Genomic DNA, 20031 nt, shown 5'->3' on the forward strand with positions numbered 1-20031 from the left:
CCGTCCGGCAGCACATTTCATGCACCCACCACCCTTCGTGTGAAAAAGTTACCCCTCAGGTTCCTATTAAATCTTTTCCCCCTTACCATAAACCTATGTCCTCTGGTTCTCGATTCCCCTACTATGGGCAAGATACTCTGTGCGTTTACCCGATCTATTCCTCTCTTGATTTTGTACACAACAAAATAACAGTTAGTCCAGTGTATATATATTTTTAGATTCATTTATTTAGTATTAAAAATCTCGAAGGAACAGTACACAAACGGTGGCAGGATTGCTAAACTTAAACGATTTTTTTTCATTCAAGACGATGCTTTTTATCTTTTACGTGGTTAAAAAAAAATTACTTGTATTTGCACGCGCGCACACACAAACACACTCAAAAAGCGGTCGAGAAAAAATACACTCTTATTAGCAATAAATAATAATTCTATATTTGCAGTCGCCAAGACAGAGAACGACCAGGAGACAAAACACTCTGGAACCATATATATAATCTATATATAAAACACAGTGATACAATGTAGCTACTTAAATATTTCAACGATAGAAATTGGCAGTTTCAGTTCCCGGGCTGAGTTTTTCTTTTAATATAAAGTGCGTGTATTGCAAGAAACATCATCAGCAATATGGAATTCGTATAAAAATTAGTATTCTTACATTAAAAAACAAGAATATTCAATTAGCATTTAGCATCCAGAGCAAAACAGAGAGAGAGAAAACATAAGAGTCATGGAAGACAGGTTCTTATTCCTTTGCAATTGTTGCATTTATTGGTAATTCGGGGGCTGTTGAAGCCCTGGGAGTTCCTCGTCCTCGCTTTCCATGTCCATTGGATTGTCTTCGGAGTCACTGTAGTGTGAGTGCGGGGAGAACTCGCCGTCACTCCGGTGAGAGCGGGGTGACGTTTTGCTGCTGCCCTCGGTCACCATCTCGTCCTGAGACATGTCCAGCTCTTCCCCTTCCTGAAAGGAGAACGGCACGGGGAAGGCCGTGTGCGAGTGGCGCCTGCAGCCCGGGGCGGCGTTGCCTCCAGCCCGGGACGAAGCTTCGCCCTTCGCTCCCGCCTCGCTCCCTCCTTGCAGCAGCTCTGCCAGGGCGCTGATGTAAATCTGCGCCATCTGCAGGGTCTCATACTTGGAGAGCTTCTTGTCGTTGTTGAAGGACGGGATGACGTTCCGGAGCTGGTCGAAGGCGTGGTTCAAGCCGTGCATTCTCCTCCTCTCCCTGGCGTTGGCCGCCAGCCTCCTCTGCTTCTGCACGCCGTTCACATGCCTGCTCGGCGGGGCTCGCTGCCTGCAGTCCAGCTCCTGCAAACCCATCCCCTTCAGCTTGCAAAGCTCCCGCACTTTCAACTGCGGGCTCTTGCACTGCCGAGTCAGCTCCATCTCCGTCCCGGGTCCCAGAAGTTGCACCTCGTCGGACGGCCCAGGTGCCAGGTAGTCGCCGTGAGCCGGGCAGTTGCTCTGCAAACTGGGCGCAAGCCAACCCCTGGGGTCGGTGTCCAGCAGAGAGAGCGGGGCGACAGCCACTGGTGGCGGGTAGCCTGGAGCCGTCTGCTGCATGCACCTGTCAACCGACAGTTCCTTCATCCCCGTCCAGTCTTCCGAATGCATCTGACTCATTGCAATCAAAAGAATCGGAACGTGGACTGGGCAGGAAAGGAATTATAAAATGCACCCAAATAAAAATTATAAAATGCACCCCCAAAAAAAGTTTTGTTGGATAACTTTGTTGTTGCTCCAAAAGCGCGGATGCTTACGTGTGCGCACGTGAAATACAATTGCACAGAGATGCTCAAATACAAGCACTAAGCATGCATGCGGGCACGGGCACACACGAGTGGGAGTGCGAGTGGCAGGGAGAAGTGTGCGCAGGTAAATCTTCTCCTGTTGCTGCAGAAGGGGCCGCGACCGCCTTTAAATGCGGCACGCGCCGGCGGGCTGGCAGCGCCGCTCCGGGTGTCAGCGGGGAGTCGCGGGGGGGGGCTGCTCGCGCCGGTCGCGTGTTGGCAGCCAATCGGGTCGCGAGCCGGCGCGTGCGGCCAGTGAATGGGGGGGAGGGGCCGCCATGCAGATCAGCGCGGCGGGCCCGCCCAATCGGATACAATGGAGGGCGTGGCCCGCGCGCGCGTGCGGGCGCTCCCTTACCCCGCCCGCCTGTCTGTTGCCGCGTGTGTGAATGGGCGGGGGGGGGGGGGGGGGCTCGTCCCGCCCTTTCTCCACCCTCCATTCACCACCCACCCCTCACCACCCACCCACCCCTCCCCATTCACCACCCACCCCTCCCCATTCACCACCCACCCCTCCCCATTCACCACCCACCCCTCCCCATTCAACCACTCACCCTCCCCATTCACCACCCACCCCTCCCCATTCAACCACTCACCCTCCCCATTCACCACCCACCCCTCCCCATTCAACCACTCACCCTCCCCATTCACCACCCACCTACTCCCCATTCAACCACCCACCCCCTCCCCATTCACCACCCACCCACTCCCCATTCAACCACCCACCCCTCCCCATTCACCACCCACCCCTCCCCGTTCACCACCCACCCCTCCCCGTTCACCACTCACCCTCCCCATTCAACTACCCACCCCACCCCACCCCTCCCCATTCAACCACCCATCCCTCCCCATTCACCACCCACCCCTCCCCATTCACCACCCACCCACTCCCCATTCAACCACCCACCCCTCCCCATTCACCACTCACCCCTCCCCATTCACCACCCACCCCACCCACCCCTCCCCATTCACCACCCACCCCACCCTCCCCATTCACCCCGGGGCTGCCTTCACCCAGCCACGCGCCTGCTTGCCCGCCCCTCTGCACACCTGGAGGACTCGCACGTCCCGGATCACTCATTCACCCGTTTAACCCCCTGCACCCGTGCAACCGAGGAGGACAGATTCCATGCACACGCTATAACAGGGGATAGTAACTGGGTATCTTTTCCCCCCTGAAACAGATAAAGGTTGCAATAGGTGCATTCTTCATTAATGCACTATTATGGGCATTTGTAACATCTAATCCACCTCTTAATTGCCTGAGATCCAGCCCACCACTTTGGTGTCATCTGCAAACTTTTAATCTTGTAACATCTTACCAACAACTAGAGAGCGGTCCTGAGCTACTATCTACCTAATTGAAGACCTTCGGACTTCGATCTTTAATCGGACTTTACTGCACCTTATCTTACATTAAACGTTATCTCCTATGATCTCTGTGCTATTACATTTATGGACCCATAAAGCTGCAGCAAGTAAGAGTTGCATTGTTCGGTTGTCGGTACATATGACATTCCCCTTATCCTGTATCTGTACACTGGATTGCCCGATTATAATCATGTGCAGCCTTTCCGCTGACTGGATAGCGCGCAACAAAAAGTTTTTTCCACTGTATCTCGGTACATGTGACAATAAACTAAACTAAGCTAAATCAAATCTGCAAAATAAGATTTAGATATAGCGAAAAAAAAGGCTTTGCAAGTTTTAAGAACGGTTAGCTGTTTCTCTCTGGATGATAAACTATATACACAGAAGTCACCTCAAAGCAAGATTGTAGGGTCTCGACCCGAGACACCACCTATTCATTTTCTCCAGAGATGCTGCCTGACCCGCTGAGTCACTCCACATTTGTGTGTCTATCTTCGGCGTAAACCAGCGCCTGCAGTTCCCCTCCATACTATCTCACCCTACTTGTGCATACTACAATAAACTTGACTTGAAACGAAAAACTCAGTAGATTGTTGCTTTCCCGTTGTTATTGCAGTTCATGCTCTGGGGGTTAGATATGTGTATCATTAACTTACTGAAGACCCCGTTACCTTATTGGGTAGGAAGGAACTGCAGATGCTCGGTTAAACCGAAGGTAGACACAAAGTGCTGGAGTAACTCAGCGGCGCAGGCAACATCTCTGGAGAGAAGGAATGGGTGACGTTTCGGGTCGAGACCCTTCTTCAGACTAGTTAGGGATAAGGCAAACGAGATATAGCCGTTAACTTATTGATTTCCATCAATCAGTTACAGTTATGGCAACACGAGGGATTATTGGCGAGGAGTACGGGGCAAGTTATCTCTGTTAAACACACCACTAACCTGCGGCAAGTTCGGCTTCCTCGCTGTTGCTTCATGTGTTGCACCATTTAAATAGTAGTTGCCTAAAATAAGCGACTTAATGCTTAAATATAAGTGGTATGGTTAGCAATGCAGACAAATTACTATTTCAAAGTGCAAGGTGTAGGAGGAACTGCAGAAGGAATTCTCAGTCTGAGGAAGGGTCTCGACCTGAAATGTCACCCATTGCTTCTCTCCAGAGATGCTGCCTATCCCGCTGAGTTACTCCAGCTTTTTGTGTCCATCTTCCATTTCAAAACCGCTCTCTCTCTCCCTCTTCCCCTCTACACTCTCTCTCTCTCTCTCTCTCTCTCTCTCTCTCTCTCTCTCTCTCTCTCACACACACACACACACACACACACACACACACACACACACATCCATACACAGACACCCACACACACGCGCACACATACGCAGAATATACTTAAATATATTCGCATGTTTCTGTTTGCAACTTTCCGCCGTTTCCCTAAACTATTAATTGAATGCACAAACAATTGTGTCTTGAAGGTGAACGCATTTGGATTATTATCGCCAATTCAGAAAGTCTGGCCAAATGCGATGTAAAAGGTGATTTAAATATAGATTCTGACTATTTATAATTCTTGGTGAGATGTTACAATCGCGACCCATTGCACCACGCGCTGAGCACTTCCAACTTGCAGTTTAAAGCCAAGATTTATGAATCACTCATACCTACATTGGGATTTAATGACTGCTACACCATTGTACTACAATGTGGAGAAACGTGCCTTAGAGAAGCAGCGTGTTAAGCCTATTAAAAGATTAACCTCCCACCGCGGTATGTTTACTTTAGAACTTTATTGCCACAGCAAGCTTCCACTTTTCTTACTTTAGCCTTTGGTTCGACCTATTTTTCATTAATTTAACAAAGGAGTGTAAGCACTCTGCTTCTCTTTTTAAAAAGAAAGATCAATTAGAAAATTTCCCTTTGCAGTTAAACCGTGTTCGAGGGGTCCCTTCCGTTGGTTTTTCTGAAGTGCACTATTGTGCCGGCCTGACTTGTGACAACCCAGGAGATAACTGTTTCTTTGTGCATGAGTGAGATTGACAGAAGAGTTTGTTTTACAACGCTCAGATCTCTCGTCTTTGCAACAAAGGCCGTGTTAACGGGCGTACCCGAGGGTCGGTCTCGGTAAAGAATCAAGGAGCGAAACCCCACTCCTCTCACTTGAAAGATAACATCAATTAAGTCGCGGCCATTGTCTCAGAAATAAGCACTGTGCAATATTTAGTTTCCACTTGCATGTGCGTTAACATAATCCCAGCCATCAACGAAACAGATCACCGATGCATCCCATCCCCCCCCCCCTCTCTCTCTATCTCTGTGACTTTCTCCGTAAGTTACTCGTTAGAATTCGGTGCCCCAAAGGCAATGTGATGCTTTAAAGATACATTGACGGTCCACGCGTGCAACAAAAAGCAGCGGCGTCTTACCGGCCAAGGTTAACTTACTTTCAACTAAATTGCACATCATTCACAACCGTTTAAGAAGTGGCTGGAAATGCTGTTGTTAAATCAAACAGCGCAAGGGAATCATTCGGTCATCACACAACCACACACACACACACACACACATACACAACGACAAAGTATTGCAACTCTAAAAAATGTCAAGTTCTCAATCTCCCTTTAAAATATTATAATCGAACCAGCTCCCACCAAACTTTCCGGCGCTGCAGTCATAATGTTGAATTAATATATCTTTAATTACAATATCCATTCCTCTCGGATCATTAGTCGATTAAATCAGATCTATTTCCTACCACCGGCAGCGGTAATAATCGTTTTTATCCACCATGGATACGAAATAGATTAAAAAAATCGTGTTTATTCTCAAACACCCACAGAATGTTTTCATTTGTTTGATAGTGCCGCTTATACCATTGAAACAAAATTGTTGCCTTGAACGACCGATTAATACGATTTGTGCACTTGAAACAAAAACAACCAGGCTATTCGTCGTGTTATGCTTTGTGCGGAGGTTTCTCTCGTTTTACAGCAGCGAAATTGGGAATTGAATGGGTTTTCTGACGAAGAAAGGAGGTGAAAAGTTTGTTGGAACTTCGGTCGCTTTCATAAATCTCCCTTGTCTCTCCCTTCGTCGGGTTTAACCTACTTGAGTTTCATGCCTTTTTTCAACGTGGCCAAGTTCATTCTTTTGATCTGGCAGCGGCACGCCCCAGTCAAGAGATTGTTACAACGAGAATCACTCATCTCACTCTGCGGCACATCACGGATCTTGGAGTTGCTTTGTTATTGTCACGTGCCGCACCAAGATACAGTGAACAAACTTTGTTTTGCCAACTATCCGGGCAAATGAAACCATACGTGAATGCAATCCAATCATGCATCAGCACAAAATCACTACTCCCTCTTCTCCTCTCTCCCATCAGGCAAGAGGTACAGAAGTGGGAACACCGATACTTCCAAAGTCAGGCACAGTTTCTCCCCAGCTCTTATCAGGCAACTGAACCATCATCTCACCAGTTAGAGAGCAGCCCTGACCTCCCATCTACCTCATTGGTGACCCACGGACTATCCTTGATCGGCTTTACCTTGCACTAAAAGTTATTCCCTTATCATGTTTCTATAAACTGTAAATTGCTGGATTGTAATCACGTATAGTCTTTTCACTGTTCTTCGGTACAGATAACAATAATAAACTAAACTCAACTAAACAGGCAGGGAAAAGGAGAAAATAAACAAAGTGCAGAATTCAAGTGTCTCAGCTGCAGAGAATGTGCAGATTAAAAAGTGCAAGGGCCACAACGGGGTAGATTGGGAGATTGGATATTCATACTAGAATTTGAACAATCTGTTCAAGAGTCCAATTACAAAGAATTTCACTGTGCTGTGCATAAGTGACAATAAAGCACCATTGAACAATTGAAAGTTGTTTATACAGCAACTTTCTCATTGAAGAAATGAGGAACTGCAGATGCCGGTTTACAAAATATGGACACAAAGTGCTGGAGTAACTCAGCGAGTCAGGCGACATCTCTAGAGAACATGGATAGGTGATGTTTCGGGTCGGGACCCTTCTTCAGACTGTTCACAGTTCAGAAAGAAGCGATTCCTGAATCTGGTGGTATGTGTTGTCAAGCTTTTGTGTACCCAACGGGAGAGAGGAGGAGGGAATATTTGGGATGTGAGTGGTCTTTGATTATGCTGTCTGTTTTCCCCAGGCAGAGTGAAGGGGAGATATAGTCTGCAATCTCTAGAGTGTTGGGAAGGCATCCAGATATGATGCCTTCTATGGTTCATCTGTACAAATGGTAAGAGTTATTGGAGACATGTTAAATTTCCTTAGGCTTTAGAGATGCAGCATGGAAACAGACCCTTCAGCCCACTGAGTCCATGCTGACCAGCTATTACCCTGTATGCTAGCACTATCCTACACAGTGGGGACAATTCACAATTTACAGAAGTCAATTAATGTACAAACCTGTATGTCTTTTGGAGATGCCCTATAACAGAGTGGAAGAATCTGTTCCTGAGTCTGATGGTGTGCACACCTTCAAGCTTCGGTATCTTCTGCCTGACAGGAACGAGCAGAAGGAGGAATGGCCGGGGTGGGATGTCATTACTGACTTTACAGATTTCCTGTGGCTGGTGGCAAGTCAGTATTCATTGTTCATTCTCATTTCTCCGTGAGGTGTTGGTGGTTTCCTGAACCAATGCATATGTATGGATTAGGCACAAAAAGCAAGAGTAACACAGTGGGTCAGGCAGCATCTCTGTAGAAACGGAATAGGTGACCAAATGCAGAGATGCTGCCAGACATAGCTTTTTGTGTCTGTTTTCGGTGTAAACCAGGATCTACAGTTCCTTCCTACACATACTGTACATTCACACACACACTGAGGAAGGGTCCCAGATCTGAAACGTTCACTTTACTTCCCACTCCATAGATGCAGCCTGACCTGCCAAGTGTTTTCAGCATTACTAACATCAAACTTTTTGGGGATTTTCCTGGCACATTTGTATTCCCATCTGTGTACTTAAACCACATCTCTGTATAAACAAGGAACTTCAGATGCTGGTTTACAAGAAAAAAGACCTGCAGTGCTGGAGTAACTCAGCAGGTCAGGCTGCATCTCTGGAGAACATGGAAAGGCAACATTTCGGGTCAGAATGCTTGGAGTCATAGAGTGATACAGCGTGGAGAAAGGCCCTTTGGCAAAATGTGCCCACACCGAACGACATGTCCCAGCTACACTGGTCTCACAAGCCCGCATTTGGTCCATATCCCTCTAAACCTGTCCTCACCATGTACTTGTCTAATGGTTTCTTAAGCATTGCGATAGTCCCTCCCTCAGCTACCTCCTCTGGCAGCTCGTTCCATACACTCGCCACCCTTTGTGATTGTTTCCCTCAGACTGATTGTGGGGGGTGGAGGCGAAGAAAGCTGAAAGAGAGGAGAGGCAGGACAAGGTGTGGCAGGTAATAGGTGGACACAGACAGACAGACAGATGTTTGGACAAAGGCAAGGGATGAAAAAAACAGAAGGCGTGAGACAATAGGATTGAAGAGTTGCAAACTGTGAAGCTGGACGAAGGAATGTGGGTGGAGGGGCAGGGGAGATATAGGTGTGAATCCTGGTGAGACAACGGGGAATGTTTAGTTTAGTTTATTGTCACGAGTACCAAGGTACAGTCAAAAGCTTTTGTTGTGTGCTAACAATAGACAATAGACAATAGACAATAGGTGCAGGAGTAGGCCATTCAGCCCTTCGAGCCAGCACCGCCATTCAATGCGATCATGGCTGATCACTCTCAATCAGTACCCCGTTCCTGCCTTCTCCCCATACCCCCTCACTCCGCTATCCTTAAGAGCTCTATCCAGCTCTCTCTTGAAAGCATCCAACGAACTGGCCTCCACTGCCTTCTGAGGCAGAGAATTCCACACCTTCACCACCCTCTGACTGAAAAAGTTCTTCCTCATCTCCATTCTAAATGGCCTACCCCTTATTCTTAAACTGTGGCCCCTTGTTCTGGACTCCCCCAACATTGGGAACATGTTATCTGCCTCTAATGTGTCCAATCCCCTAATTATCTTATATGTTTCAATAAGTACCCCCCTCATCCTTCTAAATTCCAGTGTATACAAGCCCAATCGCTCCAGCCTTTCAACATACGACAGTCCCGCCATTCCGGGAATTAACCTAGTGAACCTACGCTGCATGCCCTCCATAGCAAGAATATCCTTCCTCAAATTTGGAGACCAAAACTGCACACAGTACTCCAGGTGCGGTCTCACCAGGGCCCGGTACAACTGTAGAAGGACCTCTTTGCTCCTATACTCAACTCCTCTTGTTACGAAGGCCAACATTCCATTGGCTTTCTTCACTGCCTGCTGTACCTGCATGCTTCCTTTCATTGACTGATGCACTAGGACACCCAGATCTCGTTGTACTCCCCCTCCTCCTAACTTGACACCATTCAGATAATAATCTGCCTTTCTATTCTTACTTCCAAAGTGAATAACCTCACACTTATCTACATTAAACTGCATCTGCCATGTATCCGCCCACTCACACAACCTGTCCAAGTCACCCTGCAGCCTTATTGCATCTTCCTCACAATTCACACTACCCCCCAACCAGTCAGCAAAAAGACTTAAACACGATTACAATTGAGCTATTCACAGTGTACAGATAAAGGAGTAGGGGAATAATGTTTAGTGCAAGTTAAAGTCCAGTAAAGTCCGATTAAAGATAAGCCAGGGGTCTCCAATGAGGTAGATAGTGGCTCAGAACCATTCTCTAGTTGATGATAGAGTGGTTCAGCTGGGAAGAAATTGTCCCTGAAAATGGAGGTGTGGGTTTTCACATTTCTGTGCTTCTTGCCTGATGGGAGAGGGGGATTGGGGGGGGGGGGGGGGGGGGGGGGGGGGAAGGGGGGCGGGGAGTGGGAAGAGGGAGTAGCTGGGGTGAGGCTTGATAAAAGGAGGGGGTGGGGGAGAAGGTGGAAGGGGAAGGGGGTGTTGTTAGAGATTACCTAAAATTGGAGAATTCAATGTTCATCCAGTTGGGTTGTACGATACCCAAGCGGAATATGAGGCGCTGTTTCACTTCTTTGTTTTGGTTTTGGTTCACATCCATGCTCATGTGATCTCTCTCCCTCTCACTGTCGGTAGATATATTAGTGTGTTTGCATATTTATGAAGCATACTTGGAATAGATATAAAATGAACGAATATCGGCCATACGTCCAATTATATGGCTTAGGTTTATTATTGTCGCATGTTCTGAGGTACAGTGAAAAGCTAAGTACTGCATGCTATTTTAACAGATCAGATAATACTACACATAAATACAATCAAGTCAAACTTGTACAAAAAATAGAGCAAATAGACTCAGTTGTTTCTTCTCTGCTGTTATCAGGCAACTGAACCAAAGTACCAACAACTGGAGAACCGTCCTGAGCAACTATCTACCTCATTGGAGATGTTTGGACTGTCTTTAAGTGAACTTTCCTGGACTTTATCTTACACTGAACATTAATCCCTTTATCATGTATCTGTACACTGTGGGCGTTTTGTTTGTAATCAAGTACAGTCTTTCCTCTGACTGATTAGCATACAATAAAAAGCTTTTCACTCCACCTCGGTACACGTGACAATAAACATAACTAAACTAAACCAAACTAAAATAAAATAAACAAAGATACAGAGTGCAGAACCTATTTCTCAGAGTTGTAGTGCAGCAGTTCCATGGAACAGTCCACAGTCCGCAATGGGGTAGAAATGAATTGGACAGTACCATAGCTTATGTCAGGACCGTTCAGAAGTTTCATTTTACGATACCGAGCCAATGCCTTTATTCCTGCAATGTACCTGATCTAATTTCCATTTTTGGATTTTTGTTTTTCCTGAGTCTTTTCAAGAGAGAGAGTTTGGAAGGCTGGGAAGATGTTGTCCGATCAGGTGTAGTGGGAACACAAGGAACTGCAGATGCTGGAATCTTGAGCAAAGCACAAAGTGCTGGAGGAACTCAGGGGGTCAGGCAGCAACTGTGGAGGAACGGGGCAACGTTTTGGGTTAGGACCCTTCAGACTGATGCAGTAGGGGAGGAGAAAGCTGGAAAAGAGGTAGGGGTGGGACAAAGTCTGGCAAGTGATAGGTGGATACAGGTGGGAGGAGGGGAGTTAGATTGGCTGATGGGTAGATAAAGGATAAAGGTACTGCAAATGCTGGAATCCTGCATAGAACACAAAGTGCTGGAATAACTAGCTGGTCAGGCATCATCTGCTGTATCTCTAAAGAGTAAAGTCTAAAACCCACGAGAGAAGAAACAAAGGTACGATTGAGAGAGAGAGAGAGAGAGAGAGAGAAATGTTATTGTCACATGTCCCAGTTCCAGAGGATACAAGCTCGGTTGACCCATTCTTTCATCATATGCCACCCCGGGAATTAATCGGGTGAACCTACCCTGCACTCCCTCAATAGCAATAATGTCCTTCCTCAAATTAGGAGACCAAAATTGCATACAATACTCTCGGTGTGGTCTCACTCGGGCTGTACAACTATACAACTGCAGTAGGACCTCCTTGCTCCTAAACTCAAATCCTCTTGCAATGAAGGCCAACATGCCATTAGCTTTCTTCACTGCCTGCTCTACCTGCATGCTTACTTTCAGTGACTGATGTACAAGTACACCAGGTCTTGTTGCACCTCCACTTTTCCTAATCTGACACCATTCAGATAATAATCTGCCTTCTTGTTCTTGCCACCAGTGGATAACCTCACATTTATCCACATTATACTGTATCTGCCATGCATCTGCCCACTCACTCAACATATCTAAGTCACCCTGCAGCCTCATAGCATCCTCTTTGCAGCTCACACTGCCACCCAGCTTTGTGTCATTCGCAAACTTGGAGATGTTACATTTAATTCCCTCGTCTAAATTTTGAAGATTTATTGTAAATAACTGGGATCCCAGCACCGAGCCTTGCGGCACCCCACTAGTCACTGCCTGTCATTCTTAAAAGGACCCATCTGTCTGTGTTTGACCCACATCCCTCCAAACCATGCCACCAATAACTTGACAGAAGTCCTAAACTACTATCTATCTCATTGAAGACCCTCGGACTATCTTTGATCGTACTGGACTTTGTCTTGCAAGTCAAGTCAAGTTTATTTGTCACATACACATACACGATGAGCAGTGAAATGAAAGTGGCAATGCCTGCGGATTGTGCAAAAAAAAGTTACAATTATAGCATATAAATTAAAATTATTCATGTTAATCCCTTCATCCCTTCACTGTGGATGGCTCAATTGCAATCACATATAGTCTTTCCGTTGACTGGTTAACGGAACACAAGTTTTACACTTTACTTTGTTACACGTGACAATAAACTAAACCAAACCTATCTTATCCATGTACCTGTCTAAATGTTTCTTAACTGTTGTGATAGTATGTGCCTCAAGTACCTCCTCCGGCAGCTCGTGCCATGCACCCACCACCCTTTGTGTAAAAAAGTCACACCCCGCCCGAGTTCCTATTAAATCTTCCCTCCCTCACCTTAAACCTATGTCCTCTGTTTCTCGATTCCCCGGCAAGAGATTGTGCGTTTTACCCAATAAATTCCTCTTATGATTTTGTACTGCTCTCTAAAACCCACACCTCACCACCCTTTGTGCAAGAAGGTTGCCCTAACCCTGAGAGTTACCTTAACAGTTGCTGTGGATGGTGCTGTGTTTGAGCATAGTTTATTGGTGCAGGGTTTGTGCGTTGGAGTTGGAGTGTGGCGGGGATGTTCGGATAGTGAGCCGCTGTCCCTTGCTGCGCTGTTGATCTTGCCTTGTGCAGGACCAACCCTGGCGCAAACACCAGGTTGGCTATTGTAACCGTGGATTATTAAAGTGTCCCCAGCACAATGGCGTTCTGTGTCCCATTGGCCACGCTCGGCTTCTTCCTTGCAGAGTCTTAAGGGAAACTATTGCCCCTGAACATTATTCAGTCTGGATACCAGCTAAGGCTGTGCCATCTCCATGGCAACCACAGTGCTGAGTTCTCCCCACCCAACAAAAATTCCCAAATCAGGAGACAAAATAGGAATGCTGGTGAGGGAGGGAGTTATAAATCATTTACATCAAATCATCACAAAATAAGCACTATATAGAATTTAATAAAAATGAATTGCAGATGCTGGTTTATACCAAGGGTGTCAAACTACCGGCCCGCGGGCTGCTTCCGGCCCGTGAAGGGTCCAATCCGGCCCGTGGGATGATTTGGGGAAGAAAAAAGTATATTCACGACCTTTATTATGTATCTGTACGTCAGCCGCTCTCTCTCTCTCTCTCTCTCTCTCTCTCGCCGCTCTCTCTCTTGCCGCTCTCTCTCTCTCTCTCTCTCTCTCTCGCCGCTCTCTCTCTTGCCGCTCTCTCTCTCTCTCTCTCTCTCTCTCTCTCTCTCTCTCGCCGCTCTCTCTCTCTTTTGCCGCTCTCTCTCTCTCTCGCCGCTCTCTCTCTCTCTCTCTCTCTCTCTCGCGGCAAAAACAAGGAGGCAGATTATTATCTCAATGGTGTCAGGTTAGGTAAGGGGGAGGTGCAGCGAGACCTGGGTGTCCTTGTACACCAGTCACTGAAAGTTGGCGTGCAGGTACAGCAGATAGTGAAGAAAGCTAATGGCATGTTGGCCTTCATAACGAGAGGATTTCAGTATAGGAGTAAAGAGGTTCTTCCGCAGTTGTATAGGGCCCTGGTAAGACCTCATCTGGTGTATTGTGTAGAGTTTTGGTCTCCTAATTTGAGGAAGGACATCCTTGTAATTGAGGCAGTGCAGCGTAGGTTGACAAGATTGATCCCTGGGATGGCGGGACTGTCATATGAGGAAAGATTGAAAAGACTAGGCTTGTATTCAATGGAGTTTAGAAGGATGAGAGGGGATCTTATAGAGACATATAATATTATAAAAGGACTGGACAAGCTGGATGCAGGAAAAATGTTCCCAATGTTGGGTGAGTCCAGAACCAGGGGCCACAGTCTTAGAATAAAGGGGAGGCCATTTTAAACTGAGGTGAGAAGGAACTTTTTCACCCAGAGAGTTGTGAATTTGTGGAATTCTCTGCCACAGAGGGCAGTGGAGGCCAAATCACTGGATGAATTTAAGAGAGCTCTGGGCGCTGGTGGAATCAAGGGATATGGGGGGAAGGCAGGCACAGGTTTCTGATTGTGGATGATCAGCCATAATCACAATGAATGGCGGTGCTGGGCCGAAGGGCCGAATGGCCTCCTCATGCACTTATTTTCTATGTTTCTATGTTTCTCAGCCAATTAACCTACAGTATAAATCTGCACGTCTTTGGGATGTGGGAGGAAACAGGAGCACCTGGAAGAAACCCATGGCGTCACAGAGATAACATGCAAACTCCACACAGACAGCACCCTGAAGGGCCACTTCCTTGGCTATACTGTTCTATGCACCATGTGACTCAACGTTTCAGAAATTCTGAGTGAGGACAGAATGTGCAGGTGTGAAATTAGGCAATTAAGAAAGCAAACAGGCACTTGGCAGATAAACTCAGGGAAACTACAGAGATGTTCTATGTAATATATGTAACCAGAAGAAATACGAGTAACATCCAGACTCCTCTATGGTTACAAAAAAGACACCAAGTTCTGGAATAACTCAGTGGGTCAGGCTGCATCTCAGAACATGAATAGGTAATTTTTTGGGGTAGGAATCTTTCTGATTTTTGGAGAAGAGGGGGAGGGGGAATAGAAGATAGAGAGGTGGGGGCATGGCAAAGCCTGGCAAGTGAAGAGTGGGTAGTTCAACTTGGTATTTTGTTCGGCACAGATATTGTGGGCCGAAGGATCTTTTCCTGTGCCATACAGTTGTGTAATTTGTGGCAAAAAAGAATCAAGGACAGCACTAATCAGCATTTAGCTACAGACAAGTAGTGCTTATTTTGTAAAAATAAGGTGTCAGTTTGCAAATCTTTCTTTGCTGTTAGTGAGTAAGAAGGAGCTGCAGATGCTGGTTTAAACCGAAGATAGACACAAAAAGCTGGAGTAACTCAGCGGGACAGGCTGAGAGCCTGGAGAGAAGGAATGGGTGATGTTTCGGGTCAAGACTCTTCTTCAGACTGGTTAGGCATAAGGGAAACGAGAGATATAGACAGTGATGTGGAGAGATGAAGTACAATGAATGAAAGATATGCAAAAAAGTAATGACGATAAAAGAAACAGGCCATTGTTAGCTGTTTGTGGGGTGAAAATGAGAAGCTAGTGCGACTTGGGTGGGGGAGGGATAGAGAGAGAGGGAATGCCGGGGCTACCTGAAGTGAGAGAAATCAATATTCATATCACTGGGCTGTAAGCTGCCTAAGCGAAATATGAGATGCTGTTCCTCCAATTTGCATTTAGCCTCACTCTGACAATGAAGGAGACTGAGGACAGAAAGGTCTGTGTAGGACTGGGAAGGAGAATTAAAGTGTCCAGCAACCGGGAGATCAGGTAGGTTCAGATAGGCTGAGCAAAGGTCTTCTGCGAAACGATTGCCCAGTCTGCGTTTGGTCTCGCCGATTTACAAGAGTCCACATCTTGAACAACGGATGCAATAGATGAGGTTGGAGGAGGGGCAAGTGAACCTCTGCCTAACCTGAAAGGACTGTCGGGGTCCCTGGACAGAGTCGAGGGAGGAGGTATAGCGACAGGTGTTGCATCTTCTGCGTTTGTAGGGGAAGGTACCTGGGGAGGGGGTGGTTAGGGTGGGAAGGGATGAGTTAACCGGGGAGTTACGGAGAAAACGATCTCTGCGGAAGGCGGAAAGGGGTGGAGATGGGAAAATGTGGCTAGTGGTGGGATCCCGTTGGAGGTGGCAGAAATTTTGGAGGATTAAGTGTTGTATGTGACGGCTGATAGGGTGGAAGGTAAGGACTAGGGGGACTCTGTCTCCGTTGTGACTAGGGGGAGGGGGAGCAAGGGCGGAGCTGCGGGGTACCGAGGAGACAAGAGTGAGGGCCTCATCTATGATGGGAAGGGGAACCCCCGTTCCCTAAAGAAAGAGGACATCTCGGATGTTCTAGTATGGAACACCTCATCTTGGGCACAGATGCGGCATAGACGGAGGAATTGGGAGTAGGGGATAGAACCTTTGCAGGAAGCGGGGTGGGAAGAAGTGTAGTTGAAACAGTTGTAGAAGTCATTGGGTTTCTAATAGATGTCGGTCAATAGTCTATTTCTTTTGATGGAGACTGTGAGATCAAGGGGAGGGAGGTGTCGGAGATGGTTCAATTAAATTTGAGAGCAGGATGAAAATTGGTGGTGAAGTTGATGATGTCCATGAGTTCTGCATGGGTGCAGAAGGAGGCACCAATGCAGTCATCAATGTAAAGGAGATAGAGTTCGGGGATAGGGCCCATGTACGCCTGGAACAGGGATTGTTCAACGTACCCTACAAAGAGGCAGGCATAGCTGGGACCCATGCGGGTACCCACAGATACGCCTTGGACTTGGAGGAAGTGGGGGAGTCAAAGGAGAAGTTGTTGAAGGTGAGGAACAGCTCCACTAAGCGGAGTAGAGTATTAGTAGAGGGAAATTGGATGGTTCTGCAGTCGAGAAAGAAACGGAGGGCTTTAAAGCCTTCCTGGTGGGTAGATTGTTATCCTATAGGCTGGTTAAGCTGTTTAAGGACCTGACTGACTAACACATTTTATTTTTCAAACTTTAGTAATCTTGTTAGAATTAAAAAAATTCGAACAATTTTAAAATCTATTTACCAAACTTTTAGTGGTGCCAATACACTGTACCATTAAATTGCTATCCATACCCCACCACTTATCAGGATGCATCACAGCGTGGTTTGTAACTGTAGTGAAGATGGTTGTGAAAGATTGCGGCAGGATCTTGATCGCTTGGCCAGGTGGGCTGAGGAATGGTTGATGGAATTTAATACAGGGAATAGTGAGGTATTGCATTTTAGGACGTCTAACTAGGGCAGGACCAACACAGTGAATGGTAGGCCTCTGGGAATTGTAGAGCAGAAGGATCTAGGAGTGCAGGTGCATGGTTCCTTGAAGGTCGAGTCGCAGATAGATAAGGTGGTCAAAAAGGCTTTAGGCATATTGGCCTTCATCATTCAGAGTATTGAGTCTGGAGTCTGGAGATGTCAGGTGATGCATATTCAGAAGTGGCAAGTTAAGCAAGGCAATACCAATGAATGAGAACTCCATTAGAACTTGGTTGACCGCAGTAAACCCTTGTTTTTACGGACCTCGTTATATTGGATTTCGGTTATAATGGACAGACCTACCGACCTTCACCACGGCCGATTCCAGGCCAGACCTACCACCGTCACCACCGTCAACGCCACCGCTGACCCTCACCGACACTCCGGCCGCCTCCAGGCTGCAACCATCGACTCCACCGATCCTCGCCTCTCCCCCCGGGCCGCCTGGACCGTCAACTCACATGGATTCCTGGCCCAGTTCCAGACCGAGAGTCTGAAGAAGGGTCGCCTATCCATATTCTCCAGAGATGCTGCCTGACTTGTTGTGTTACTCTAGCACTTTGTGTCCTTTTGTACATTGCCCAGCATCAGCAGTTGTTTGTTTCTACTGCTTACTAGTTTGTTTCTACTACAATGATAATCCCTAACTATGTTATAGCGGACAATCGGCAATAATGGACACCATTCCCACCCTGCAATAGCCTGTTGTAATGAGGGTTCACTGTAACTGTCGAGTGTGTTGTAGTCGGTATACAGTGCACTCACTGTGCGGCAGTAGTGGATGAATGAATATGTAGAATGCTTGATGGGTTGCCATTGATGGGGCTGTATTATCCTTGACCATGCTAATCCCCTTGAGAGTTACAGGGGCTACACTCAACCAGCCAGGTGGAGTGTGTTCCATCAGACTTCAGACTTGTGCCTTGAAAATGGTGGAAATGGACAATAGACAATAGGTGCAAGAGTAGGCCATTCAGCCCTTCGAGCCAGCACCGCCATTCAATGTGATCATGGCTGATCATTCTCAATCAGTACCCCATTCCTGCCTTCTCCCCATACCCCCTGACTCCGCTATCCTTAAGAGCTCTATCTAGCTCTCTCTTGAATGCATTCAGAGAATTGGCCTCCACTGCCTTCTGAGGCAGAGAATTCCACAGATTCACAACTCTCTGACTGAAAAAGTTTTTCCTCATCTCCATTCTAAATGGCCTACCTCTTATTCTTAAACTGTGGCCCCTGGTTCTGGACTCCCCCAACATTGGGAACATGTTTCTTGCCTCTAACGTGACAAACCCCTTAATAATCTTATACGAAAGACTATGCAATGTCAGGAAGTGAGTTACATTTTTGGAGTCAATATATTTAATCGGCTTCTGCATTTCCCAAATAAAAGCGTACCAACACCTCTGCTACCTTAGAAGGCTTAGGAAGTTCAGCGTGTCCCCAACCCTCACCAACGTCTTTCACCAGCATTTTATCGGGACGCATCGCAGCATGGTTTGGGAACAGCACCAACCAAAACGGCAAGAAATTGCAGAGAATTGTGTTCACAGCCCAGACCTTCACACAAACAACCTTCCTTCCATCGACTCCATCTACACTTCACGCTGCCTCGGCAAGGCCACCAGCACACCTTCAGATTCAGAGTCAGTTTCTTCACAGCTGTTATCAGGCAACTGAGCCATCCTATCACCAACTAGAGAGCGGTCCTGACCTACCATACGTCATTGGAGACCCTCAGACTGTCTTTAATCTGACTTTACTGGACTTTATTTCGCACTAAACATTATTCCCTTTATCCTGTATCTTAATGGGCGGTTTGACTGTAATAATTTATAGTCTTTTCACTTACTGGATAACACATAAGAAAAAAGCTTTTCACTGTACCTCGGTATACGTGCCAATAAACGAAGTATAGAAGTGTAAAAACGCACACCTCCAGATTCAGGGACAGTTTCTTCCAAGCTGTTATCAGGCAACTGAACCATTCTATTAAAAATTAGAGAGCAGTCCTAGTTACAATCTACCTCAGTGGATTATCTTTCATTGGACTTTAGTGGTCATTATCTTGTACTTAACGTTATTCTCTTTATCATGTATCTGTAAACTGTGAACAGCTCAATTGTAATCATGAATTGTCTTTCTGCTGACTAGTTAGCATGCAAGAAAGCTTTTTACTGTACCTCGGTAAACGTGACAATAAGCTAAAGTAAACTAAACAATTATAATTGTAACTATATTTCAAAAGAACTTCATTAACTTCACAATATCTGATGTCATAAGTGGTGCTACAGAAATGAACGACTTTCTCTCTCTCATTCTTTCATCCCCAACTCCCAACCTTTTATCTCCCAAACATCAAAGGAATACGATCCAAGCTTGTGGAACCCGTATTTATCACTTAACCCTTTAAGCCTGGAAGCGTGTGCCACTAATCTCAGGAACAGTTTCTTCCTCTCTGATGTCAGACTTCTGAATGGTCCTGCCATAAGTTAGGATGCTGCCCATTTCACCTCTTGCCCATTGTGAACATTGGACCTTTCACTAGAGGACACAAAGTGCTGGAATAACTCAATGGGTCAGGCAGCATCTCTGGAGAACATGAATGTAGAAACAAAGAACTGTAGATGCTGGATGACACCAAGGGACACAAAGTGCTGGAGTAACTCAGCGGGGGGGGTGAAAAGCTTTACTCTGTACCTTGGTAAACCTAAACCTGAAGGGCAGCACAGTGGCGCAGAAGTAGAGTTGCTGCCTTACGACGCCAGAGACCTGGGTTCGATCCTGACTGCGGGTGCTGTCTGTGCGGCGTTTGTCCGTTTTCCCTGTGACCGTGTGGGTTTTTCTCCGGGTGCTCCAGTTTCCTCCCACATTCCAAAGATGTACAGGTTTGTAGGTTAATTGGCTTCTGTAAAAT

The 20031-nt window shown here is 46.6% G+C and overlaps 1 protein-coding gene across 1 annotated transcript; it reads right to left on the bottom strand.

Annotated features, from left to right (window-relative positions):
• Positions 1-770: 770 nt before the first annotated feature.
• Positions 771-1625, bottom strand: atoh1a (atonal bHLH transcription factor 1a). The gene has a single exon (XM_078411545.1). The coding sequence runs from the start codon at positions 1623-1625 to the stop codon at positions 771-773; it is 855 nt and encodes a 284-aa protein (XP_078267671.1).
• Positions 1626-20031: the final 18406 nt, after the last annotated feature.

This window comes from Rhinoraja longicauda, chromosome 1 (assembly GCF_053455715.1).
Source record: "Rhinoraja longicauda isolate Sanriku21f chromosome 1, sRhiLon1.1, whole genome shotgun sequence".
Taxonomy (NCBI): Eukaryota; Metazoa; Chordata; class Chondrichthyes; order Rajiformes; family Arhynchobatidae; genus Rhinoraja; species Rhinoraja longicauda.

Coding starts and splice junctions, on each gene's coding strand:
- atoh1a (XM_078411545.1), bottom strand. CDS start 1,625: ATGAGTCAGATGCATTCGGAAGACTGGACGGGGATGAAGGAACTGTCG.